We start from the raw sequence: 27198 nt of genomic DNA, 5'->3' as shown, positions 1-27198 counted from the left end.
AATACGAAATCGCTTATAACTTCTAAACTGTCAGTCGCAGGCTCAAGTGTCTTATGTTATTAAAAAGCTAGATTGAAAAAAATAATAATTTGCAAACCTACTTTTGCGAACTAGTCCTAAATTTTATGCGTGATCAGAACCAAACCAGTGCAGAAAGATTCTCTGGAGAGCGAATATCAATTATTATCAAAAAAAAGTCTTTCAACTCACCGTCGCAAAGGGATGGCAAAAAGTTTGAAAGGGACGGGGCCACTTTTACCAAAATGCATATAACCCCTGAGTCTGAGAATCTGAGTTTGCAGGACAAATATTGTGGAGCTTGGCCCATTGGTAGCGCTATAAAAGGGGTAAAACATCAAAATGGCTATACCTACGCAACCATTTGTTGTATCAACATGAAAATTCTTGGTCTTGGTCAAAGTGCCACAAGTGTCTATAAGGACATTTGCGTATCTCAAAAAAACATAGCCGCCATTGGCCAATGAAGTTTGAGCACCTATTAGACATGGTTAACGGAAGCCAATCGAAACAAACTCAAGGGCCTGTTTGACTTACAGCCCCAAAGGTCTGTGAGAAATATGAAAGAAATCAGCCACTGTGGGGCAATATCGTGTTTTCCAAGGGTGTAAACGATTGTGCATTGCATGTTTTTTTGCACGTACGCGCGATATTTATATGACATGACAGAACTCCTCAATCCGGGCAATTTTGCCTTTAGAACCACTGCTATCAATCAAATCGTTTGTTAAATGATTGAGAAGATATAAAAAATCTACTTTCGTGAAATAGTCCTAGGTTTTCGCTCAATCTGAAAAAAAAAAAAAACACTGCAGTACAATTCTCTGGACTCTCTAGGTCAATAAATATAAAACAAAATGTTGAAATTTACCCTTTTGGAAGCTATAACGGGGTCGTTTTGAAAAGAGGCCTGTCCAAATTTGCCCTAAATCCTATAAAGCCTAAAGGAAGACTCAAAATTTCACGAAACCTGTTGAGCACATGCGACAGGTGATTCTAAAGAAGCATGCAAAGTTTTAAGGAGATCGGAGCACAGCTGGTGCTATAACAGTCATAAAAATTACAAAACATAATATTTCTGTGGTAAATTACCTGTATTTGCAAAAAAAAGGCTCGCTACATAATGTTTTTTTTCATATGTGCTTAAGTGCCTTAAAGCGCTTGAACCCCTGTAATCGCTTTTTTGCCAATTTTCATTGGCAAAAACAACAACAACAACTAATACGACAACAATATTGTGTCTAAAAGATAACTAACTAATATTAACTTTAACATTTGTGATCTAGCTCAAGCACCAATAATTATGAATACAGCACTGTTGCTTGTGTGTTATTGCTTAACTCATATCTTATAAATATAAAAAACAAAAACCCATACTGGGATATTTTGCCTTTCATAACTTGAATTTTCAAGGCATTCTAACTGCATTCTAATAATCATCATGCAGTCAATGCTTTTCGACTTTTTTTTTCAAACCCATTTAAATTTTTAATCAAAATGTCATAATTAGATCTTTCTCTGAAAACGATGGACTTCTCTCTGAACATGTATGCAAAAACCATTATTCAAATCAAAGTCTGCCTCACATTACAGATTATACAGTGGTTTTGTCATCTATGTACTTCACAAAGTAAAGATCGGAGTGGTTAAAATTTCTGTTTGTTGTGTGTATAGTTGCACGCCACTTGTCCTTTATTCACTCACCTCGGGCCTCTTGGGGATTTTGTAGTTTTATTAAATATCTGATGTAAGGCACACAAAAGCATTGTTAATATAAAAGTTCCCCCTGGGAGCAGTAGAGATGATGTGTCATATAACAAAAGCTAAATGGCTACTCATCATAACTGCTCATCAGATCTTGGCCATTCACTGCATTGACCCCTTTTAAGGCTTACAGAGGCTCAGGCTTCCTGATTGGATGCTCCAGCTCATCAGCTGCTGTGGGGGTTGAGGCAGTCTGCACATGGATGAGCTGTAGGGTGTGTGTGTGTGTGTGTGTGTGTGTGTGCAGATTCATCTAAGCTGTAATGTACAGGAGCACTGCTGAAAGATTCTGTGTTCAACTACTCTTTTTATGTGGCGTCTGTAATACATTATACATTACAAACAGACTCAAACTTAGATATGAAACATAACTGTCCTCCGTGCTGATCTTTGTTTATCTTCACCCATAGTCATTACCTATGTTCACAGAGAAATATTAACATGGTTAAAGCTTCTTAAAGCCTCCTGAGCTAACTGGAGGGAGCTAATTTACTAGTAATGCGTCTTATGTCCTGAGACATAACATACCATAACATAACATGCATTACTAGTAAATTAGCTCCCTCCAGTGGTTGAAAGACCATGTTACAATGACAGAATAAGACATTTTTTGGATTATTTGTGACCCTGGACCACAAAACCAGTCACGAGTAGCACGGGTAGATTTGTAGCAATAGCCAACAATACACTGTATGGCTTAAAATTATTGATTTTTCTTTTATGCCAAAAATCATTAGGATATTAAAGGGGTCATCGGATGCAAAACTCACTTTTACATGTTGTTTGAACATTAATGTGTGTTGGCAGTTTGTGTGCACAACCACCCTACAATGATAAAAATCCACCCAGTGGTATTCTTTAAAAGTAATATCCCCTTTTTAAAATCAGGTCATTCTCAGCTTCTTGTCGTTGTGACGAAACACAGTTGATTGACATGAGCGTCTTACCTTAGACCCGCCCTCACCAATCTGAAACAGTCCAAATACGATCACCATTGTGTTGACTCAGGTGCGGAGGAAGACTGTAATTGAGCGACTGAAGTGTTCTTTTGTTCGATGTAATAATGAACAGCAGTAGTCATATACTCTCGACATCTGAGCTGCTTAAGAGGCAAAGGACAACGTTACTTTCGTTTTTAAAAGGAAAGCGCTGATCCCAATCTACATATGCATCTATGTTCGTGTGAATCATTCCTGATGCAGCTTCACCCACAGCAAGTTTTTTATGCATCTTTGCAAATGGCCTTTCTTAATAATGTGCTTGTTGGCAAGTTTTGCCGATAAACACGGCTAAATGCGGCTAAAGTAAACATTACAGCTCGTAATCCCTCAGCAGAGAGGGGCGGGTTGGGCAGAGCTCATTTGCATTTAAAGGGCCCATGTGATAAAATGAGCTGATATTTTGCAGAGCTGATTTTGACAAGGTAAAAGGTTGTTTTTTACACTACTACTGTGAATTTTAACCAAAGTATATTAGAGACTTTTCATTAAGACCCTAAAGAATCATATTAACTTGTGAAAAATGGGCATCCGATGACCCCTTTAAGTAAATATCATGTTCCTTGAAGATATTTAGCACATTTCCCACCGTAAATATATCACTTAATGTTTGATTAATAATATGCATTGCTAAGAACTTCATTTGGACAACTTTAAAGGCAATTTTCTCAATATTTTGATTTTTTGGCACCCTCAGATTCTAGATTTTTAAATAGTTGTATCTCAACTAAATATTGTCCTATCCTAACAAACCAGACACTAATTGAAATCTTAATTATTCAGCTTTCAAATAATGTATAAAATTTGAAAAAAAAAAAAAAAAAGTGTCATATTATATGGAGTAAGATGTCACAATGGAGCCTATCATTGGGCTTGTCCCAATTATGAAACAATACAATTAATGGAACCAAAACCATTGTTTTGACCAACATGTAAATGTAATGAATAAATGTAAATTAATCAATTGTATGTTTATGTATAACATTTAAAGTGTGTAATTGCTTGGCAAAACCTGATATTTATGGAAAATACTGAGATTTCTGAGAAAAACAATCAAACCTGAGAAAAACAATCAAACCTAAAAAAAACAAAATCAAACAAAAAAATCCTATTTATTTGAACAGTTTTTAGGTGTAAACTGAATGTTTGCAGGGATCTTGAAAAGTCTTTTCCCAGAGAAGTACAGTAAGGATTTTAAAATGATCGGATGATGAAGTTGATGTGGAATGCAACAATAACAGAGGATGAGAAAATAATATGAAAAATAAATATTCTTCTATGAATGGAATGGTATGAACTCTTAAAATATAAATGAAGTTCCAAGGTTGTTTTAAACTTAAACAGTTTTTCAGAATTAATGATGGTAATAAAAAATGTTGTCAAAGTTTGATGTGAGACAGGCCTGGTTGTTGGCAGCTATAGAAGGGTGGGCTGGCATATATGCTGGGTGGGCTTTTTTTTTTCTTCCTTTGTTTTTAAACTTGTCTATATTGTCAGAGTACACACCAGCCAATATAAAAAGGGTGCAGATGTATTTTTTTTTTGTCAAAAAGAGAAAATGAAAGCAATAAAGGGGACAAATAAAGAAAAATGGCAAGAACTAAAGGAATACAGCTTGCCTCAGATGACTTTTAATGCACAAATAAATAAATAAAAGATTGTTGCTGTCTTTGCCAAAGTTCGGATTGGGCAAGACAGATATTTCTGCTGCTTATATCTGGCTCTCAACATACATAAATGCCACTTAAAGGGATAGTTTACCCAAAAATGAGAATTCTGTCATTAATTGCTCATCCTCATGTCATTCCAAACCTGTATGACCTGTATGATTTTTGTTCATCAAATCTGAGAGATTTTTGACCCTGCATAGACAGCAAGAGTAGCGTTACTACCACGTTTAATTAAGGCACAGAAATGTAAGGACATTGTTAAAATAGTCCCTGTAACATCAGTGGTTCAACAGTAATTGTAAGAAGCCACGAGAATATTTTTGGTATGCAAAGACAACAAAATATTTGTTTTTATTAGCAAAAAAAAAAAATGCAAGCACAACTTTGTGCATTGTGGTACTCTCGATAATGGCGGAGGACTGTCCTGGGAGAGAAGAAATTGTTAAATAAAGTCATCGTTTTTGTTTTCTTTGCGCACAAAAAGTATTCTCATAGCTTCATAAAATTATGATTGAACCACTGATGTCACATGAACTATTTTAACAATGTCCTTACTACGTTTCTGTGCCTTAAACGTGGTAGAACCCTTGCTGTCTATGGAGGGCAGAAATCGCTCAGATTTGATCAAAAATATCTTCATTTATGTTCTGAAGATGAACAAAGGGTTCAAAGAGTCCTATGGGTTTGGATCGACATGAGGATAATTAATGACAGAATTTTCTTTTTTTAAGGTTCCCTTAACCTTGACACGGTGTCCATGCTGACAGCTATGAAAGTTCATGTTACATCTCAAATTAAATAGTATTTTTTTTCCTCTGAAGTCAGTGAAATGAAATGTTATTTACTACCATTAATTATATGGATTTAAATTAACATGGAAATAAATTTTATGTCATATAAATATGCTGATATTCCTGTCAAAGTACTAAGCATTGCTCAATTTCAAGCCTTTAAAAAAAAAACATTTCTTATTGCTAATAATCACCTAGTGAAACACTCTCACTTATCAAATCTATGAATAATAAATGGGCATCACAGTGACTCCACCCTTCCATTGTTGCAGCTCTTTTTCTATTGGCTGAATGGTGATTGCTTTACTCCTGATTAATTAATGCCACTCTTGGTAACTCTGTCTGTTGATCACATGCCACACCCCTTTCCACTATGCTCCACTGATTAAAGTTTGTGTAACTCATATATAATAAATGATCCAAGTGGGAGGCTTTGCAGATGGCAGTGTAGTATAAAATTAAAGTTCGCAGGCTTTCAGGCCTGTGGAGCTCAATCTAAATTTGATCCTGGACCACAAAACAAATCTTAAAAGAGTAGTACACTTTCAGAACAAAAATTTACACATAATGTACTCACCCCCTTGTCATCCAAGATGTCTTTCTTTCTTCAGTCAAAAGGAAATTATGTTTTTTTTTTGTAAAACATTTGATTTCTCTCCATATAATGGACTTCTATGGTGCCCCCGAGTTTGAACTTCCAAAATGCAGCTTTAAAGGGCTCTAAACGATTATAGCCGAGGAAAGAAGAGTCTTATCTAGCAAAACGATCGGTTATTTTCTAAAAACAAATTACAATTTATATACTTTTTAATCTTAAAACAACTGGTCTGATGAAGAGCCTGCGTGCTCGAAACGTAACACACGCTATGCGAAAGTTGTTTTAACAATAAATATTTTTGATACTTTTGGAGCTTAGGTGTTGCCGACTTTATATTCTATTTTTTACTTGTTGCTTTTTGGTCAAGCACCCTTTTGAGACTGATGTGCGTGCTTTTGTTTCATTTTTCTATACTTTTTAATCTCAAATGCTCATCTTGCCGAGTTAGACAAGATGAGCATTTGAGGTTAAAAAGTATAGAAGTTGTAAATGTTCGTTTTGCAAGATAAGACCTTTCTTCCTCGGGTGGGATCAGTTAAAGTCCTTTAAAGCTGCATTTAAACTGCATTTTGGAAGTTCAAACTCGGGGGCACCATAGAAGTCCATTATATGGAGAGAAATTCTTAAAGACATCACATCTTGAATGACCAGGGGGTGAGTACATTGTCTGTAAATTTTTGTTCTGAAAGCGAACTACTCCAAGTAGCACAGGTATATTTGTGGCAATAGCGAAAATCACACTGTATGGGTCAAAATAATCAATTTTTCTTTTGTCAAAAATCATCAGAATATTAAGTAAAGATCATGTTCCATGAGGATATTTTGTTAATTTCCTACCATAAATACATCAAAACGTAATTTTTGATTAGTAATATGCACTGCTAAGAACTTCATTTGGACAACTTTTTTTTTGCACTCCCAGGTTCCAGAATTTCAAATAGTTGTATCTTGTCCTAATATACATTATACATCAATAGAAAGATTATTCAGCTTTGACATTTTTTTAATTGACCCTTATGACTGGTTTTGTGGTCCAGGGTCGCAAAGAAAAAGTCAACAAGTAACACCTGAGCTAGGATTTGTGAAATTATATTACAAGTGTTCCATTTAATTGATTTAATATTCTGAAGAACCCAAAATTATTACTACAAAAAAAAAAAAAAAAAAAAAACACTAAAGCACAAAAACATTATGGTGAAAGGTTTTTCCTTTATTTTCCACATCAAACTTACACCAGGTTGCATTCATTGTAAGGGTTTTATAAATCTTTCAAATTTATCTAAAAAATGATTGAAATATCACTGCAGTTTTTATCAGAACATTTTTTTTTCTATTATCAACTCTGGAGACATTAAAAACAGTGCTTCTTTACCCATGTTTGAGGCTTCCAGACAGTTCATGGGTCTCATTTGGAGAAAATCCCAAATTGTGTAATCAAATTACAGAAAGCTTTAGCAGACAAAGGTCCATCTTGAACAACATACCATGTCTTTTTAATAATCAAAAGGACAATTCACTCATTCATTACTACTAACTGAAATGGGGCTCATAATTAGGACAAAGGAGCTTGCAAACTTAAAAAAACTGACAGAAAAAAACCTAAACAAAACATCAAAATCCAACAACAAAACTAAAATCCTTTTAGAGAGAGGTTTACAGCACATAAAACCCCAAATACAACACTCGCACAACAACCAAGTACTTGAAATTTAAACAGGTGACCTGTGTGTATGTAAGTCCTTTGACATGTGCTTTGTAGTAAAACAACTGACCGAACAGATTAGTTAAAAAAAAGAAAAGGAAAATAAAACAACCTGTTGAAACAGATACTATATACATATTGCCATACGAACATTAGATTAAAGGTATTACTCTGTAAAATACCTCAACAAAAGGTAGAAACTAACCTGTTTCCACAGCAAGACAAAGATAGAAAGGTACTCAAGGGTACTGTTTAATCCAACAAAGCTGTTAAACCTGAACATCGTGAGAAATTTCCAGCAACGGCATTTCTCTTAAAAATGAACGAATCTCGATTTGAACGTCTAAGACGACATCTTGTCAAAAATAAGTGACTTCTGCATAAAAGGTGAGAAAGGGAACTGCTCATAGGTTACACATGATTGATCTCTTTATTAAAAAACTACTTTGAGATTAAAACTGAAATTCGATTTTGCCAACCTACAGCTCGACTCCCTCCATCTTTGCTCAATTTACATCACATTTACATACATCACACTTTAAAATTCACAAGATCACATACCATCTGGTCTGCCTACGTGAGCCTGATCTACAAGAAAAGCTGAATCAAGTGGAGACCATCCCATATAAAGAGTGTGACACAAGATCCTTGGCAGCGATTGGTTGATCCAGGAACAAAGGGGTTGACGCTTGGAGATGGTTGGCTTGCTGCTCCGTGTTGGGCTGAGAATGAGACCTGGAGAGGTAGATGAGGAGCAGGAAACGCTCTGCCTCCTCACAGAGGTCTTGGGGAGCTGGAGTTTCGTTTGCTGCCGTCTCCTCTCAGTGGTGAAATCCTAGCGCTGTCTTGAATGGGCTGTTCAACAGCTTATTTACAATCGAGAAATCTCACGCCCTCGCCAACCTCCCCGCGCCCACCCCCTGACGACACCGATTTATGCGCGTTGGGAATAAACTTGGAATGGCTATAAATGAATTATCAATAAACCCCCTTTTATATAGTGTAATATATAATGTATTTATAAAAGAAAACACTTAGCCTCTACAGTGATTTATCTATGGTTTTACAAAGAGAAAAACAATCTGCAAGATCACGGTCTTTTCAGGGTTGATCTACACCTTGGATATTGTTTCCAAGAAGTCGAACAAAGGGTTAGTCGTCGTCCTCATCGTCATCTTCGCCCTCGTCTTCTGCTTCCCTCTTTCGCTTCTCTCCTCGAACTTCGGCCTCATCTTCTGCACAAAATACAGGCATTAAAAAGCAGTTCAACTTGAAACATGATGTTTGGTTGCATAACGAATACTTACCCTCTCCCTCTTCCTCCTCCTCTTCCTCTTCTACATAGTCGCCATCATCTTCTTCATCCTGTTATGAAAGAAACCTGTTGTTATTGAGATGTAACTGTTTGAAAAACTCATTATTAATGGTAAAACGTTAAAGATACATCACCTGAATGTCCTCTTTCATTAGGTAGGACAGCCCAACTTCTCCACCCTCTGAGCCTTCCTCATCCTCCTCCTCTTCCTCGTATTCTCCCAACTGCCCTGCTCCTTCCTCCCCATCCTCATCATCATCTGCATAAAAGTAATAGAAATGATAACTTGAAGTAACATACTTTTAACTCATTTACTTTGCAGCATGTGTATGGACTCATGGTTCTTACCATCATCATCAACCTCAGAGTCTGGAGCTTCGTTGTCTTCTGCATCAAAGCCATCCAGGTATGTGACCTGAGGCAGCAGTTCGAAGATGCTTTCCCTGTAGTCCTCCAACGTGGTGATCTCACAATTGAACAGGTCCAAACTTTTCAGGTTCTTTAGGTTTTGCTGAGGGAAGAGCATGTCATACATCAATCAAGGTTGAAAAATGGCACTGGTATAATGACCGACTGATTGCATTAACTGTACCTTAATTTAAGAAAGAAAAATATTCACAAATATGTTGTGGTGTCAAATGTATTAATGTTTTACCAGGGCCTCCAGTGTGCTGAGTTCTTTGATCTTGTTGCCACTCAAATTAAGGTAAGTCAGGTTGGCGCATTTCTCTGCGAGTGTCTCCAGTGACCCTGAGATGTTATTATCACTCAGCTCCAACTGTAATAGAGAGAATTGCTCTTAAAACAAACTTATTTTTCACTGGAAAGGTTGAAACAAATGCTAACAGGACAATTAAAGCATGATTACACAAGTACTCAGTAAAACTCATCAATACTTATGTGCTTATAACACTAATTTATAACTACAATTATTTAACATGGATATAACTTTGTGTTTCCTTTGGGTATTCCCCATCCATTTTTGCACACTTTAATAATACAACGTGTCTACATTAATACGTAAACTGTGTTATGGTATCTGTTTTCTGCATGGTTAGAACATGAAACTTTCTTAAACGCAACAGATCTTGTTAAGAGCACTTTGCCTAGTGTGTACTAAACTGGATGCTTGATCTCTTGACTGACCTTCCTCAATTTTAGCAGTGTGGGTAGTTTGGCCAGGGAGGTGAGACCCACGTTGACCATGCTGAGGAACTCCAGTTCCTTAAACTCATCTGTCAGGCCTTCAATCTCACCGTCACTTGAGCGGCAGTTATCCACCACCAACTCTGCTACCTGTTGGAGAGATTAACATAATTAGTCCAATGGTTAACAAAGAATTATGCTATAGCCCTGATTTATCTTTAGGCTAAAGTTGCAACATCTGACAACTGAGAGGTTGTCCAACCAGCAGCCCATTAAATTAGAAGCTTTGTTTCAATTACTAAAATATTAAGATTTGTTACACACCAGGGCTGTCACAATTCAGTAATTCATTTAAAGTTAGGTTGTGCCGATAGACGATAGTATCGTGTATCGACGATAGTCAAAGATATCGCCTGTTGCTGATGCCTTTGACGATAGTAAGACGATTATTATTATTATGCGTCAAAAAGACATCTAACTTTAGCGATGCTTCAGAAACTTGCCGCGGTATGAACACAAGCATAGAGTAGATAGCGCCACAGATGTGTACAGTGAAAATGGGAAAGAGATTTATTCATCATACAGTGTACATAGATTAAGTGTAGACTTAAGTGTAGACAGTCATTAGGATAACAGAGGTAGTAAAATGTAGTTTAGGCTGAATTAAATATGATATGAGAATGTCTGTATATAGTAAACATAAACATTCACCTCAGTAACATCTGTATGCGTTAACTAGATGGCGATGCGATAAAACGGCGCTAAACATATGCACGTGAATTACACGGGCACCATTTCTCCACAATCAATATGAACTGAACTACAACATGAACTGATGACAAAGATCAGACATACAGCGGTAACACTATGACGGGTATAGAAAGATACATTCATTTACATTCACGCACGCACATTTACCGCTCCCTGAAGATAGCAGAGAATGAAACCGAAAGTAAACTTGAACCTATCCAACAGAACTACCGTCAGCGCTCTGTACACGCACAACTGTCACAAGTCACATGCACTACCCTTACAAAACGAGTAAGGAATTTATTACTTATTGACATATTTACATATTATTAAATAAATTAGAACGATAGTATCGTGTATCGGCGATCTCACAGGCTGACAATAGGACGATGTGAAAATTGTGCATATCGCCCAACACTATTTAAAGTACTCAAATATATATATAAAAACTTAATTGCATTTTGCCTGTGTCGGGTAACCCCTCAAAATACCAGAATCAATGAAATGCACCCTCTGCAGGCCTTTGATATAATGCATAATGTACATTAGTTATATTGTTTATAAGTCATTATGTATTTTTACAGTTTTATTCAATAAAACCATGTGATTTATTGCTTTTGATACTTTATTTGAACCAATTAGTATTCATTATGCAATAAGTAATTTTAAAGGCTATTGTTTGCTATTTTTATTATCTAAAAAAAAAAAAAGTATTAAAATTATTCGATTACTCTATTAATCGACCGATTGCTTGATTACCAAAATAATTGTTACACTCTAGATGCGTTTTCATTAAACTTCAAATTGTGCAAATTAAATTAGCAAATTGAAAATGTGCCTAATTGAAACGTCAGTTTCACAAAAACTCCTATATACTGCAAAACAGTTGATGTTCACATTAGGTGGTTTTTCAGGCAATTCGAAAAAAGAAATATTTCCCAAAACTGCAATGGTCCTCTGCATTTACAGCTTACTTAGTGTACGTAAAAGTCACATGATTTTTCTTTAATATAATCTCCAAGGAACATCTCTTATATGTAGCCACTCAGAAGTATAAGGAGCTTTCCTCGCCATTAATGCTTGAATAACCCCTTATTTACACTGCAGACATCTGCAGCACATTATGGCTTTAACACAGCCGCCGGAGCTGATCGCGGCCACTCTAGTCAATGCTTGCGTTTATACCAGCCACATTTCAGAAGCGGCTCTCTGCGCTGCTTTGCTAAAGATAGTGCGGTAGCGGCGATATACATAAACCTACCAACGATGGTCGTCATGACTTATCGTGAGAGGAAAAAGTGACGTTTTAGTTGCATAACATAAGGTTATGGAAACGCTGTCATTTCGCAATAGTTTTTTATTGACATTTATAAAATATCAAGAAAGTTTTGCACAAATCTATAATGAAAACGCAAATGTTTCACTTAATGCGCTACTAGTGGCACCAAACGGTACTGCAAAAACATTGAGCTTTTTCAAACAAGTTTCTCAACCCCATTGCTATTGGTCGGGCAAACATACAGCCCCGCCTCCAAACACACAATTGGTTAAGCCAGTTTTAGTAAGTTGGACTGCTGAAACGATTAGGGCTGGCTATTGTGACCAATTCGGCGATTCGATTCGATTCTTATTTTTATGGTTCCGATTCAATTCGATATCGATTTGATTCAATATCGATTAGCTATCAATATTTCATTTAAAATGTTAGTTTTGCAGACATGGGATCCATATTTTGATATAAATGCTGGTAACTGAAACTCTCCTACTTAAGTTTATTACCGAAATACACATCTACATTAATAATAGGGTGCACACAGTTTATTTTAAATGAACACTGTAACAAGAAGTCATAAATATGTGCATCCATTGTACACCATGTAAACAAACTGCAAAATGCACATTACTGTAAAAAATAAAAAGACTGTAAATGTGCAACAGTGAAATCTATTAAGAACTTCAAACATGTTTAAGAAATAAAACATTTTTCTAAATTCAAAACATTCGGGGGATTTCCCGAATCGATATCGTTGCATTAAACTGAAGATCGATTAAAATCGGAGAATCAATATTTTTTACCCATCCCTAGAAACGAACGTACTCGGTTACTAACGTAACCTCGGTTCTCTCAGAGAGGGAACGAGTACTGCGTAAGCGTTAAGCTTACGCTTGGGGAAAATCCTTTCCGCGAGAGATATTGAAGCCAAAAAATTATCCTTAATTTTGTATTAATGTAAAACGCGTTGCCGCAGTGAGCAGACATAGGCGAGGCGTCTTGCTTGCCTATTGGCTGCTCTGCAGCAACTGCAGCACCTATCGGGCGAGGCTTGGCGCGAAACCAGCTCCAATGAGAGCCTTTCGCGCCTAATACGTCATCTCCCGCCGAAAGTGGCGTGATCCAAGCCTATAAATATCGCTCGAAGGTAGCTACACTCTGGTTTTTTCATCATAAAAGCGCCCAGAGCACGCGCTTGCACGGCAAGGTACGCAGTACTCGTTCCCTCTCTGAGAGAACCGAGGTTACGTTAGTAACCGAGTACGTTCTCTTACGAGAGGTCTCTCGTACTGCGTAAGCGTTAAGCTTACGCTTGGGGACCCCATGTAAAACGCCGTGCATGCCAAGATCTGATACCATAGACCCGAGGGCGAATTGCCCGGGGTTCATATAGTGTTTGAACGTGCTTGAACATATAAGGGGATTAGGACCCTATAAACACTGGCTCCTGGTATATCCGGGCAGGTAAACGACCCGGATAAACTTGGAACATGGGTCTAGATATCTGTTAATATCTAGACCGATAGCAACTTGGCCTGTAGGGCGGGAACCTCCAAGTTGTAGAATCTTATGAATGTAGACGGAGAGGCCCAGCCTGCCGCCGTACAAATGTCTTGCAAGTTGATTCCACTCGACCAAGCCCACGACGAGGCCACGCCCCTCGTGGAATGTGCTCTGACACCCAGCGGGCATCGCATGCCCTTGGACTCGTACGCCAGTGCAATAGCATCCACTATCCATCTGGATAAAGTCTGTTTTGACGCAGCCATTCCTTTAGAATGCCCGTAAAACGAGACGAACAGCTGTTCTGTCTGTCTAAAAGCAGACGTGCGAGACACATAGACTCTTAGCGCTCTAACTGGACATAAGAGTCTCGCGTCAGCCTCATCATCCCCAACCGGCAGAGCAGACAGTGCGATGACCTGTGCTCTAAACGGTGTGTTAATAGACTTTGGCACATATCCATGCTTGGGTTTGAGTATAACTTTAGAGTCGTTAGGTCCAAACTCCATGCATGTCGCGCCCACGGAGAGCGCATGCAAATCTCCTACGCGCTTCACTGAAGCGAGCGCTAGGAGGAATATAGCCTTAAGAGACAGATATTTTAATTCAGCCGCCTGTAGTGGTTCGAATGGTCCGCCCTTCATAGCGTCCAGCACCACAGAAAGGTCCCAAGTTGGGACTGAAGGCGGTCTGGGTGGATTTAATCTCTTAGCTCCCCTAAGGAAGCGTATGATTAAATCGTTCCTCCCTATTGACTGACCTAGCGTTGTCCTCGAGAACGCTGCTATGGCCGCCACATAAACTTTGAGCGTGGACGGGGACCTGCCCTTGTCCAGCAGCTCTTGTAGGAAGGAAAGTACATCTGTCACTCCACAGTCTGTGGGTGAAGATCCGCGGGCTGTGCACCAGTCCGCAAATATCGACCACTTCGAGGCATAGAGCCGTCTAGTAGATGGCGCCCTAGCCTGTGTGATCGTTGATATCACTCCTGTGGGGAGTTCATCATATATTCCCTGGTGACCCATACATGAAGGGACCACAGCTCGGGGTGAGGGTGCCAAATCGCGCCGCCCGCCTGCGAGAGGAGGTCTCTCCTCACAGGTATTGGCCACGGTGCGATGCTCGTCATCTGCATCAGCGCTGGGAACCAAGGCTGGTTCCCCCAAAACGGCGCTATTAGCAGTATTGCACACCCTTCCTCCTTCACCCTCTCTATCACCTGAGGTAGGAGAGAGACTGGGGGAAAAGCATAAAGAGGACGGCGGGGCCACGCATGTGCTAGCGCGTCCTTGGCTTTGGAAAAGAATTCTAGACAATGAGCGTTGTCCTGAGATGCAAATAGATCTATCTCCGCTCTGCCGAATGTTTTCCATAATAGCTGCACCGTCTGAGGGTGCAGCGACCATTCGCCCGCCGGAACATTGTTCCTGGACAGTCTGTCTGGTCCTACATTTAGGGTCCCCCGCACGTGCGCTGCCCTCAGCGAGCGCAGGTTGCGATGAGCCCATAACAGAAGGCGTTCTGCAAGTGCATGTAGTTTTCTGGACCTGAGACCGCCCTGGCGATTTATGTAAGCCACTACCGATATGTTGTCGGAGCGGACTAATACATGACTTCCTTTCAATAAAGGAAGAAAATATGTCAGCGCATTCTCTACTGCCATCATTTCGAGGCAGTTGATATGCAGCGATTTCTCGCGTTCTGACCACTGGCCGAACGACGGTCTGCCGTCTAGGAGCGCTCCCCATCCCGAGGTGGACGCGTCCGTGGACACTACTTTCACTTTCGAGGGTCTCTCTAGAGTGACACCTGTTTGGAACCAGCCGGCTGTTCTCCACGGCATCAGGGCTGTAACGCATCTCTGATTGATCGTGAGACGGAGTCGACCGGACGCCCACGCTTGGTGTGGCACTCGCGCTCTCAGCCAGAACTGCAGTGGGCGCATGCAAAGCATCCCTAACTGTAGAACTGATGATGCTGACGCCATAAGACCTAACACTCTTTGAAAGGTTTTGAGCGGGGCAGACGCGCTGCAGCAGAGCGCGCTCACTGCTCTTTGAATGTTCAGCGCGCGCTCTTGCGTTAGCTTCGCTGTCATTGACTGCGAATCCAGTTCTATGCCCAGGAAGGAGATATTCTGGCTGGGGTTCAGCGAGCTTTTCTCCCAGTTTACTTTCAAACCCAAATTCTCGAGGTGATCGAGTAACATGGTCGTGTGTTCCCTGAGCATTGAGCGAGATTGCGCTAAAATCAGCCAATCGTCCAAATAATTCAGTATTCGCACTCCCTTCAGTCTGAGCGGGGCGAGCGCTGCGTCCATGCACTTCGTAAACGTACGGGGTGCTAGGGACAAACCGAATGGTAGGACTGTGTACTGATAAGCTTGGCCCTCGAAGGCGAATCTCAAAAATCGCCTGTGACGCGACGCTATCTGTATTTGAAAATACGCGTCTTTCAGATCCACTGACACAAACCAGTCTCCTCGGCACACTTGCGCGAGGATTTTCTTGGTCGTGAGCATTCTGAACTTTCGCTTCACCAGCGCTTTGTTCAGTTGTCTTAGATCTAGTATGGGCCTGACTCCCCCGTCTTTTTTCGGTATCAGGAAGTATTTGCTGTATAGCCCTCTTTCGCTCTGACCTTGAGACAGGGGTTCTATGACTCCTTTGCTCAATAATGTGGTCACTTCGGCTCGTAGCAGGTGTGCTGCATCTGCCTGTATAGTGGTCTCGACGCGCGCCGTGTAACATTGAGGGCGCCGTCGAAACTGGAGCGAATAGCCTCTTTTTATGATGTCCAGCACCCATTGTGAAACCCCCGGGAGCTTTTCCCATGCATTTGCATGTAAAGCAAGGGGGTGGGTGCGGAGCGCGCTCCGATCTGTTAATAACGGGGCCGCTGTGACATGTGAGGCTCGGGGTACGCTGACCGCGGGGACTGCTATGCTTGTGTGTATATGTGGTTGCGTAGTAACGGGCACATTTAACACACTCAATGCAGCTTTTAGCCGCGTAGACGGGGCGTCGTCCGGTTTCGTTTTTACAGAAACCGTAAGACCTGTCTGATATGATATGTGTGGGCACTTTTGGGTGGGCACAAATATCACCTGTGAAGCGCAGTCGATTTTGGTCGACTTTATGTGCGCGGGGTTTGTATGACAGGATGTGCTTATGTGTAGTGATGGGCACTGTACAGTGGGCATGCGTTCTACACACAAAACACCTTCGGCTGTGGCCGGGACACCAGAAAATACACTCTTTTGAGGATTTATTTGGGTAGCCGTGAGAACGGCTTTTGAGTGCAGACAGGCGGGCTGCAGCGCCGGCCTGATGACTGCGGATGATGCTGGAACAGCCACATTTCTTGGAGCTGAGCGAGCGAATACTTTCGGTGGGAGTCTGGCAGCCGCGGGACTCGCGCACCGGCGTTTTCCTAGCTGTACTAGGCCTGCTTCGGGGGGTTGGGTTTCAACTCAACCCTGGGTCTCTGAGCGCGCGCTCCGTGGCGGCGGCCTGCAGAGCGGGAACGCGGTCTCGCTCCCTGCTCCTGGCGGCGTTGTGAGACAGCTGCAGCGGGCTGAGGCTGGGGTCTAGAGTTCTGCGCTGGCGGCTTTGGGCGACCGGCAGAGCTAGACCGCTTCGGCAGGAAGTGTTTCATCGCCTGAGAGGTCTTCTGAACTTCTGCAAAGCGCTCAGTGAAGTCCTTCAAAGACGTGCCGAACAGACCAGCCGTGGAAAACGGCGCATCAAGAAAGGCTGTGCGCTCGGACTCCGCCATCTCTGAGAGCGTGAGCCACAAGTGCCTTTCTGCAACCGTCAGCGCCGCCATGTTGCGTCCTATGGCCTGAGCTGCCGATTTGGTGGCACGGAGTGCGAGGTCCGTGGCGCTCCTCAAATCTGGTACGCAGATCGCGTCAGGGCCTTCCTCATCCAGCTTTTGGAGAAGGTCGGCCTGAAAGATCTGCAGCGTGGCCATAGTGTGCAGCGCTGAGGCGGCCTGTCCCGCCGCGGTGAAAGCTCTGTGTAGCAGATTCGACGTCTGTCTGCAGGGCTTAGACGGCAGCGCCGGCTTAGCCCGCCGTCCAGCAGAGGGCGGGCATAAGTGGGCCGCGATCGCTTCTTCCACCGGAGGTATCGCTAAGTAACCTCTGCTCTCGGCGCCGTCCACTACAGAGAACGCCGGGGAGGAGGATGGGCGCACTCTCGCTGAGTAGGGGGCGCTCCAGGACTTTGCGAGCTCCTGGTGAAGCTCCGGAAGGAAAGGGGCCGGTTTCGCCAGCGACGTCCGTTCTCCTTTCGGCAGGAACCGGCCATCCAGCCGGTTGTGAGCAGGCTGCTCGGGTGAGGACCACTCCAGGCCCAGGCTCGCCGTGGCTTGGGTTAGAATCCTCATGAGCTCTGACTCAATAGAGGCTCTCGCTGTGGGTGGAGCGCGGGCAGTGGGGGCGATGTCCGCAGAGCTCGCCCATTCCTCGCTGCCTGACGCTGCCAGCGAGCAAGAGTCCTCCTCCTCCTCCATCCCACTCTCCTCGACAGCGACGTCGGCGGGCGCAGCGGCTGACAGCGGCTGCGCCAAATCCGGCACTGAGACGGTGAGTATAGGTGAAGCTAGCAGGCGCACCGGCGAGCTTTGACGGCTGGAGGATGATTCCGGAAGTCGCTGGGCACGGCGCTTTTTACGGCGCGGCGCCGCAGCAGGCATAGGAACAGGCTGCGAGAAGAAGGCGAAGCGAGTCCTCAGAGTCGCCATGGCCATTGGCTCGCAATGAGGGCAACCTCCCTCGGCGAGCGCTATCGCAGCATGCTCCTCCCCCAGGCAGGAAACGCACACGGCGTGGCGGTCCCCGTCACTGAGTGCGACTCCGCACGAGTCGCAGGATGGCATCTTTAAAAAGACGCTGCTCTTTTTAGAGTAAATAGCTTGTAAAGGATATAGTCGCCGGAAAGCGCAGCAGGAAGGCAGGAAGGCGGCGTAGCCAGCAGCTTCAGACTCGTCCCGCTGATGTACTTCCAGTCGACGGCGGCTTCTTCTCCAGCTCCAGCGATGCGAAGGCGTCGCGTGAAGGATGAAAAAATCAGAGTGTAGCTACCTTCGAGCGATATTTATAGGCTTGGATCACGCCACTTTCGGCGGGAGATGACGTATTAGGCGCGAAAGGCTCTCATTGGAGCTGGTTTCGCGCCAAGCCTCGCCCGATAGGTGCTGCAGTTGCTGCAGAGCAGCCAATAGGCAAGCAAGACGCCTCGCCTATGTCTGCTCACTGCGGCAACGCGTTTTACATTAATACAAAATTAAGGATAATTTTTTGGCTTCAATATCTCTCGCGGAAAGGATTTTCCCCAAGCGTAAGCTTAACGCTTACGCAGTACGAGAGACCTCTCGTAAGAGAACAATACCCAATAAGCTCGCTCCACTATATTTACACTATTCGGGGAAAGCAGAAATATGTCTTTCAGTTTTATGAATGACATTAAATAGAAACAAGAACAAAAAAAATCTATAACTATTTATTTTAAGGGTATTGTAAACATGCATTGTTTGAATGCCTAAAATAGTGAAACATAATTAAGTTTAAGAATTAAGTTTCAATTAAAAACTGAGAGTTAAAAATTTTAAAAAGTGTAAACGGGGTTTACGGGCTTTAAAAAACATGTTGGTCTTATATGCAAACAGTAGTGCACTGCAGCCCTAAAATTTAAATATTCAATAACTTGTTGCCCTTGTGGAAAGATACGACATTTTTCAGCACGTGATGTGTGTGTAATGTAGCCTTGGTAATGCTTCCACCCCCCTTTTATCACTTAGGATTTGCAATGAATTTACTGCCAGCGTTTCACAAGAAGATTTTCAGAACGCTCGCGATTATGCGCGCGGCAGAAATAATATTTTGCTCCTGTTCTTGTTCTGGTGGCGCAAGATACACCCAAGTTAAAAGCCACGTATTGTTTATAAACGTCCGCTGTCTGTGTCAGAGCATTAACTCAAGCTCGTGTAAAAGATCCCATCCATCAGAACCTCCATTCAAAAGAAGCGTGCTTCTCCACTTCGTTTCAGGCAAGCCTACAATAATCTACTAAAATCGGAGGGGAGGAAGGGGGGCTCGCCCCTTCACCATCTGCCACATTCCTTCAATTAATAAAACTGACGGATGCGCTTCGTAAAGCCGACTGCATATGGTTTAAACGTCAGTAAAATAATGTTACAGTAGGTTACATAATTACGCCATTAACGTAACCACAGAGGAAAATGGCAACTTGTTTTTTTAAATGGTTCGTACAGCCGCATCCGTCGAGCGACTATTTCTGGCTCTACGCGCCAATAATTCCACTCCACACAGCACGTAAGCACAGTGAAAAAGAAATCGCTCAACTCCGATGAATAAAAACACTGTAAAAGCCACAAAACACCGTCATTTGCGTCTCAACTATTGATGCAACAAAATGACTTCCACTCCCCGCCCGTCAACAACACGGAGACTCGAGCAGCTTTCACACACACCATCCTCACTACACACACTGCGAGGCGCTGCAGAAGCCATGAACGCTTAATTATACAGTTTGACCCGACATTCGCTCAATATGTGCTTGTGCTCTCAAAGCCTGAACTTAAATGGCTTTGAGGGTCTTAGGAGGAACACCGAAGGCAAGTGCCCCTGAATGTCTAATGTCGAAGAGTTGGAGAGTAAGATGTCCGCCTTTGGAAGACGAAACTGCTCGTTTTGCTAGGTTAGAGAAGCCATAGTGAGGTACGCATCCGTGAAGCTTGCCTACAATAAACTTTTTATATGAGGAGATGAGTAATTCATTCGCGTGATGTTTTGTTTGGTATTTTGCATATATGGGCAATCGGACTATGAGAACGTAAAACACCACTAACGTTTTGTTTTTTGCTAACTATACCGAAGCGAGAATTTTGTTGTATCGGGATACAATAATCGTCGTAACTTAATTGAACGTCACTTGTTGAGTAATAAAAATTATCATTAAAAACCATAAAATTAGGTCTTAAAAAAATAAGTGCATTATTTTGAGGTAACGTTACTAGTTGGGACGCCCACAACGACAAGTCTAATGCAATGGCGAAGGAGACCATGTAACGAGTTCACAAAAGATTCACTAAGAGTTCTGCGAGCTCACATAACTACTTGTTTTTAGATAAGCTTGTATAAATGTACAAATACATTCTGTGATGCATTCATTCATGACTAAAAATTGCATTCGCATCCTTCGGAGCGCCCATGTGGTCTTACAGCCGCGCTGCCATTCAGCGGAGTCCACCGACTATTTCTAACGTGTAGGATAGACAGGTTGCGAACTAACATCATTTCGCGATTCCGTGAAAAATAAATAATTAAACCTCTCACCTCCGCTGGAGTTTTGTTCCTCAGCTCTAAACTGATCCTCTTCTTCATCTCCATTTTGTCGGTGATTGCTGCACTGGTTAAGACCGTTTAAACAACAAAATGTTTGAGAAACTCCGGAGCACGGACCAACGGCTCGGCTATCTTCAATGGCTGCCGTTCTCTAACTGATCCTCCATGATACCTCGCACTCAACCCCCTTTCTGAGGTCCCGCCCCCACTGCGCCCTAATTGGATCGTTGTTATTTTTGAAAGCGTGATTGGCGGACCGGCCTGTCAATCAAACGGATCACGCTTATCAACATAATCGGTCTTTGTAGCCAGGCGTGATTGGTTGGAAATACGCGCGCAGTAGATTTTAGATGGGTCGGTCAGAACGTCAGTATGAAGCTTTCAAACTGTAAATCCGCCCATTCTTTGTTCTCATTGGCGCCTGGAAGCGATGTCCGTGCCCTTTAATACTCCAGTAAATCGAAATCAATTTGGAGACCAGGTTAAACTTGTATTTTGAAGAGTCAAAATTGAACACTAGCATATTAGAGAAATATATTAATCTTAATCTTTAATCTTGATATATAATGTACGTTATTTCCTTACAAATGTACAAAACGTTTACATTGTTTTAAACAAGTGATCTCATAATATTCTCAAACACCGAGTATCCTCCATACAATAATTCTACAAAATGGCTGACCATAAACCCAGACAGTCATGGTGGCTTAAAGGCTGCGCGTACGCCACGCCATCTGTCCCATGTAATGTGCTGCTGATCGCTTCACCACAGAACTCACAAAGGCCCATTTGCTGGTAGAGTATCGGCAGGCTATTCGATTGTTATTATAAATTAATAATCGTTATCCAAACTTTCTTCAAAAATGTCTTCATTCTTTTTTAAAGATTTTAAAAACAATTGTCCCCACCTTAAACGGAAATAAGCCCTGATGTAAAATGAATGCTTTTTCAGCAGTGTGCATTAGTGCAATACACCAAGGTGACCACTAGGGCTTCATGGCACACTGACCCTGAAATGGAATGGACACCACAACGGATCTCCTAAGCTGATTTATCCAGGCTGCCAGAGAAGAATTGAATAATCTTTTGTATAAAACAGTCATTAGGATAGACAAGATGTTTGTTTGTTTATTTGCCACAAGTGATGAGTATATCTCAAACTGTATCAAAAATTTACTTTTTTAATGGTTATTTTCTAAAGAAAAGTGGCATTTTTGACCTTTATGAGGGAATATGTTTTCTAAATATATACAGGTGTGGCATTTGTAAAATAAATGGGTCTGGCTTTCAGTCTCGTCTGCTTCCAGCTGTTTTTAACTGTACAAAACAGCTTGTGTGTCTTACCATATTATTTTAATGTATTATCTTAATTGGTTTGTAGTGCAAACAGTTACAGTTTACTGCACTTCATCATTCTACTCATTATTTCCCTACGACGGCTTATGAACCAGAAGTCCAACACATAACATAAAAACAGCTTACTTCCGCATTGAAATATATGGTGGATAAAACACTGTATTGTAATAATATATAATATATTCATTTTTGTTTCTAAATATTTAATTATTAAATTTTGTATTATTTTTTTTTTTTTTTCCCTGAGCCCTGGTGAATATGTGACCCTGGACCACAAATCCAGTTATAGCATGGGTATATTTGTAGCAATAGCCAACCATACATTGTATGGGTCAAAATTATTGATTTTTCTTTTATGCCAAAAATCATTAGGGTAATAAGTAAAGATCACGTAAATTTCCTAAAATCAAAATCTAATTTTTGATTAGTAATATGCATTGCTAAGAACTTCATTTAGACAAATTTAAAGGTGATTTTCTCAACATTGAGATATTTTGCACACTCAGATTCCAGATTTTCAAATAGATGTATCTCAGCCAAATATTATCATATCCTGACAAACCATGCATCAATAGAAAGCTTGTTTATTTAAGATGCATACATCTTAATTTTTAAAAAATGACCCTTATGACTAGTTTTGTGGTCCAGGGTCACATATGTCACCCTGCCCCCAAATACTAATTTACACCACAGATCAGTGTTGCCAAGTCTGCGGTTTTCCCGCGGAATTGGGCTACATTAACACTGTTGCGTGGGTTGTTTTTCATGTCTGCGGATTGAAGTGACCCAATATAGTGATATTTAGCCTCCTGGAATGCAAATGTTACCAGAAAAACCCAGCAAAAAAACTTCCTGGAATGCATATTTTAATGGTGGACTCCCCTCTAAACACGATTGGTATAGTTTTGAGTAGCAATCATGATAGGACATGTACATCACAGAGATGTCTATTTGACGTTTGTATCTTTTAGAGTGTTGCAGTACATCTATAGGATGTTTCCTACCAGATGTGAAATAGATGTTTATTAGATATCTTTAAGATCTTTATGATTTTAGAATGTATGTAAAACTGACATCTTACAGACATCTGTCGGATGTTTGTACACAGCAGATGCTTTCCAGATTAAGCTACCTTTAACAGACATCTTGCAGACGTCCGTGTGCTATCTCGTATTGTGCAGGTTTTGTTGCGAAAACCTGTGCACCTAATGTATCAGGTTGATAGATAAGCTGCATAACATGTGATATCTCATATATAACGTCCTGTGAATAAGATATTTCTTTGTTGTTTCTGTATGCAAACAATGGACAGCTCATAGGAAGCCCAGTATTTAGATGTTGGGTTGAAACGCATGTATACAACAGACAGGAAACAGGAAATGCTCTAGCAAAGTGGAAACGGATAAGATGCAGCAAAAAGTCTGCTCAGAATGACACAAATCAACACTTAATTGCTATTTCAATCATATTTGTTTATGAAAAGTATATTTTAGTTTATGTGTAATGTCTATAAGTTTTGGATTATAGTAATATCTACATGATTTTAGACAGAACCTGACAATGAAGTGTTTTATCATGCATTAGAAGTTTCGAGGGAGGCAAATTGGATAAATGCTGAAAAACAATGCCATCAATATCCACTAGATGGCAGACAGTGCAAGGACACAGCCCAAACCAGTTAGGACTGGTTAGGACTGCTTGTGTACCTTGTGGTCTTTTAGAAAACCATCGCTAGATGGAGCACTAGAGCTTTCCACAGACATATATAGTCAACATACTTCACATTTGAACCTCTCTAAGTTGGACAGTTGTAAGACTGTGACTTGGGCCACTTGTGTGTTGGACCAAGTTAACTAACGACGGGTAAAATTCATTGAGCTTGAACCCTGGAGCTTCTCTAGCTTGACCTTGATTGAGGGCCATTGTCACGTCTTCTCAATGTTTCCTGCAACCTTTTGTCCTCCGGCTGCATGGTGGCCTGCTGAGGGGGTAGACAGATGGGGGAAGAGGGTTTCGCGTTCAGGCAAGAATAATGGGAGACACACACTAGTGTATTCTCATGCAAAGAACACAATAGGCCAACGACAATCAGGCAGCCTTGGGATTCCTAACAAGTGTTTAATACTGGAGTGATGAGAGACATACACCGCCGAGCACAAAAGACAGACCCAAGAGGCTCAAGACTGACATTTTAGACTACAAGTGTGAGGACTATTTAGAACAATTAGTCGATCATTAAAATGAAGAACATTGCGTTCTGCTCTAAATGCTGCCTCGCGTGCTTTTATGAATTAAAATATGCAGATTAGAGTTTGTAAACAGTGTAGTAAGTTTTATTATTAGAATCAGAGTATTTCTCTGAAGAATTCGAACAAGTTATCCAAACAGCGTTGCCCTGACAAAGCACAACAATAACATGAAGTTCTGGACTTGGTTAAAAATAACAAAGAGGATGTGAGAGACGTTTAATTGGATCCAGGTGTAGCTGCCAGCCCACATGAACAAGGTCAAGTCTGAGTGGGTTTGTGGGATTTAAGGCTGTGGCTGTAGCGGTTTGAGATATGGATACCAAATTCTGGGAAAATGCTGTCTTATTTAGGACAAGTCTGTGTAAATCACAAGTACAGATGAAAAAAGTGTTAGCATGACCAGTGAAGTCCTTAGATGAACTGTAAAAATGCAGTTTAAAAGTATTAGACAACCTAAATTTTGTAAGTGGCAATAAAATCTTGAGTAATGTCTAAGGCAATGTGTTGTATTGGTAAACAAGATAACATTATCAAGTTATTTTCAGACATGAAAACGAGCCAGCAGCGAGCCTGCAATATTTTTTTTGGATTCAACATTGTTCATTCATCCCTGTACATATGCTACAGCCAAAAAGGAAGACTGATTTCATGTGGCTGTGCTAATTTTTTATGCTTTGTGAATGAACATATTACATTATACAGAGAGGGACTGTGATCACACATGAGCAGCATCTGTACTAGAGCCTGTTTCTAAGACATTGTGTTAACAAAGGGTTTATTTGTGCATATGTCTACATCACACACCCTGCATTATAACATGTAAAGGCTCGTGAGGGTGTGTTTGTGAGTGTGTCAGGGAGCGTGCTCCACATGTCAGGGGAGGTATCCAATATAACTTGAATTATGCCAGAAAGGGTGTATAAAGCAAGGCCTGACACTTCGTCTGTTCTTTGTTCTTGAGAGCTAAATTTAAAGAACTTTGAAGGAAAGAACAAGCCTCCTTTCTGTCACTTCAGATTTTGTCTCACAAGACAATTAAAAAAAGAATAATGTGTGTGTGTGTGTGTGTGTGTGTGTGTGTGTGTGTGTGTGTGTACCTGGTATTCATCACGTTGTGGGGACCAAATGTCCCCACAAGGATAGGAATACCAGTAGATTTTGACCTTGTGGGGACATTTCTCAGGTCCCCATGAGGAAACAGGCTTATAAATCATGCACAATGAGTTTTTTTGATGAAGTAAAAGTGTGCACAATCTCCTGTGAGGGCTAGGTTTAGGTGTAGGGTAGGTGTAGGGCCATAGAAAGTACGGTTTGTACAGTATAAAAACCATTACGTCTATGGAATGTCCCCATAAAACATGTAAACCCAACGTGTGTGTGTGTGTGTGTGTGTGTGTGTGTTTTTGGTAAACTGAAAATGTACTGTTACTATTTGTGCCAATTTGAAATATAGGAAAGTATTTGGGACTAACTAAACTGTATTTTTCAGTAGCTTAAATTACTTTGAAACCGTTTAGCTTTTCTGCCAACGAGATATTTTTTTCCAACTATTAGTGGTGGAGAGCAACCAAACTCAACAAGCTGTTTATATACAACTTGAATGCCAAGCGAGCTGAGGTATTCAAACACTCTCGGCTCGCTTACTGTCATATGTCGAGTTTGAAAGTCTAATGCATTCACATATGTAGTTTTGAAAAGGCAGATTCACTCTAAGAAATTGGTTCAATCAAACTTTTTTTGTAATTTAACAATAAAAACAAGATTCATAGTGTTTTGAGTCTCTGCATTTTATTTTTTTAAGCAGAATATTTTATCCATCACTATATGATATATCAGGGGTTCTCAACCTTTTTTATGTCGGGGCCCACCTCCTTCTCGGGTCAATTTTGCAAGGCCCTCCTATGCCTGACATTTCCTCTAAAAGTGTTTATTTTTTAAACCTTTTTTATTAACCAAAACATTTTTTCTGCGTTTTTATTCTTCTACTGCATGTTTTTAAAAAACCTCAAACAAACAAACTTTAAATTAAAGCTGAATTTAAAAGAAAACCCTCTGCTGAGTTCTAACTTTTTAACATATATATACATATACAGATTTAAAGCTCCTGAATTCTTTAATTCAGACATTCTTTACAACTTCAGAGTACTTTTTTTTCTTAAGTAAGTGAACCTGCCAAACAGAACAACAGGGAGATACCAAAATACCACTCACTAAACCTGTCCATTTGAACTGGACTGACTGAATATCTACTGTTTGTATCCATTATAAAACAAACAAACATACAAATGAAAAATACAGCAAATGCAATCTATGGGTGAGCATTCATTATAAAACACTCACAGGAATTAATTTTGACATCTATGCAAATATTTTGAAATTTCACGCAAAAATACTATGGATCAGAGCTCCGAAAGCATGAATAGTTTGTGAATCAATAGCGGACTTGTGCGTGCCTATAGACTATACAAGAATGTCATACATTAAGCGCAAGTTCGTTATTACTCTGATCGTCTTTACCTAATTAGCGCGAGGGTTTGTTTCATGCAGCCAAGAGATGAAGTAGAGACCTCCGTGAAGTTGACACCCCATAAAAAGAAATAATGACCAAAACTATGCCATTTGTTTGTGCTACGTTTGTGCTGATTTGTGCCGCAAAAACCAACCGTTTGTGCTGGTTTGTTGTTTAAGATATT

At 41.0% G+C, this 27198-nt stretch overlaps 1 protein-coding gene across 2 annotated transcripts; it reads right to left on the bottom strand.

Annotated features, from left to right (window-relative positions):
* Window positions 1–7028: 7028 nt before the first annotated feature.
* Window positions 7029–21078, bottom strand: anp32e (acidic (leucine-rich) nuclear phosphoprotein 32 family, member E). 2 transcript variants are annotated; one of them, XM_073822046.1, is made up of 7 exons: window positions 20892–21078; window positions 10003–10152; window positions 9512–9634; window positions 9205–9367; window positions 8991–9115; window positions 8849–8906; window positions 7029–8776 (listed from the first exon to the last, which is right to left on the bottom strand). In XM_073822046.1, the coding sequence occupies exons 1-7, from the start codon at window positions 20943–20945 to the stop codon at window positions 8694–8696; spliced, it is 756 nt and encodes a 251-aa protein (XP_073678147.1). In that variant the 5' UTR covers window positions 20946–21078; the 3' UTR covers window positions 7029–8693. The 2 variants fall into 2 exon arrangements, with proteins under 2 accessions (XP_073678147.1, XP_073678148.1); XM_073822047.1 differs by having other exon boundaries at window positions 7029–8773.
* Window positions 21079–27198: the final 6120 nt, after the last annotated feature.

This window comes from Garra rufa, chromosome 17 (assembly GCF_049309525.1).
Source record: "Garra rufa chromosome 17, GarRuf1.0, whole genome shotgun sequence".
NCBI classification, from domain to species: Eukaryota; Metazoa; Chordata; class Actinopteri; order Cypriniformes; family Cyprinidae; genus Garra; species Garra rufa.
The sequence above is the reverse complement of the archived record's forward strand: the minus strand, read 5'-3'. Positions and strand labels throughout refer to the sequence as shown.

Excerpts from the sequence above, each read along its gene's own strand:
- anp32e (XM_073822046.1), bottom strand. The coding sequence starts at position 20,945 with ATGGAGATGAAGAAGAGGATCAGTTTAGAGCTGAGGAACAAAACTCCA. Across the intron at positions 9,635-10,002 it reads CACTGCTAAAATTGAGGAAG|TTGGAGCTGAGTGATAATAA; the intron begins GTCAGTCAAGAG and ends TCTCTATTACAG. Across the intron at positions 8,907-8,990 it reads TAATGAAAGAGGACATTCAG|GATGAAGAAGATGATGGCGA; the intron begins GTGATGTATCTT and ends CTTTCATAACAG.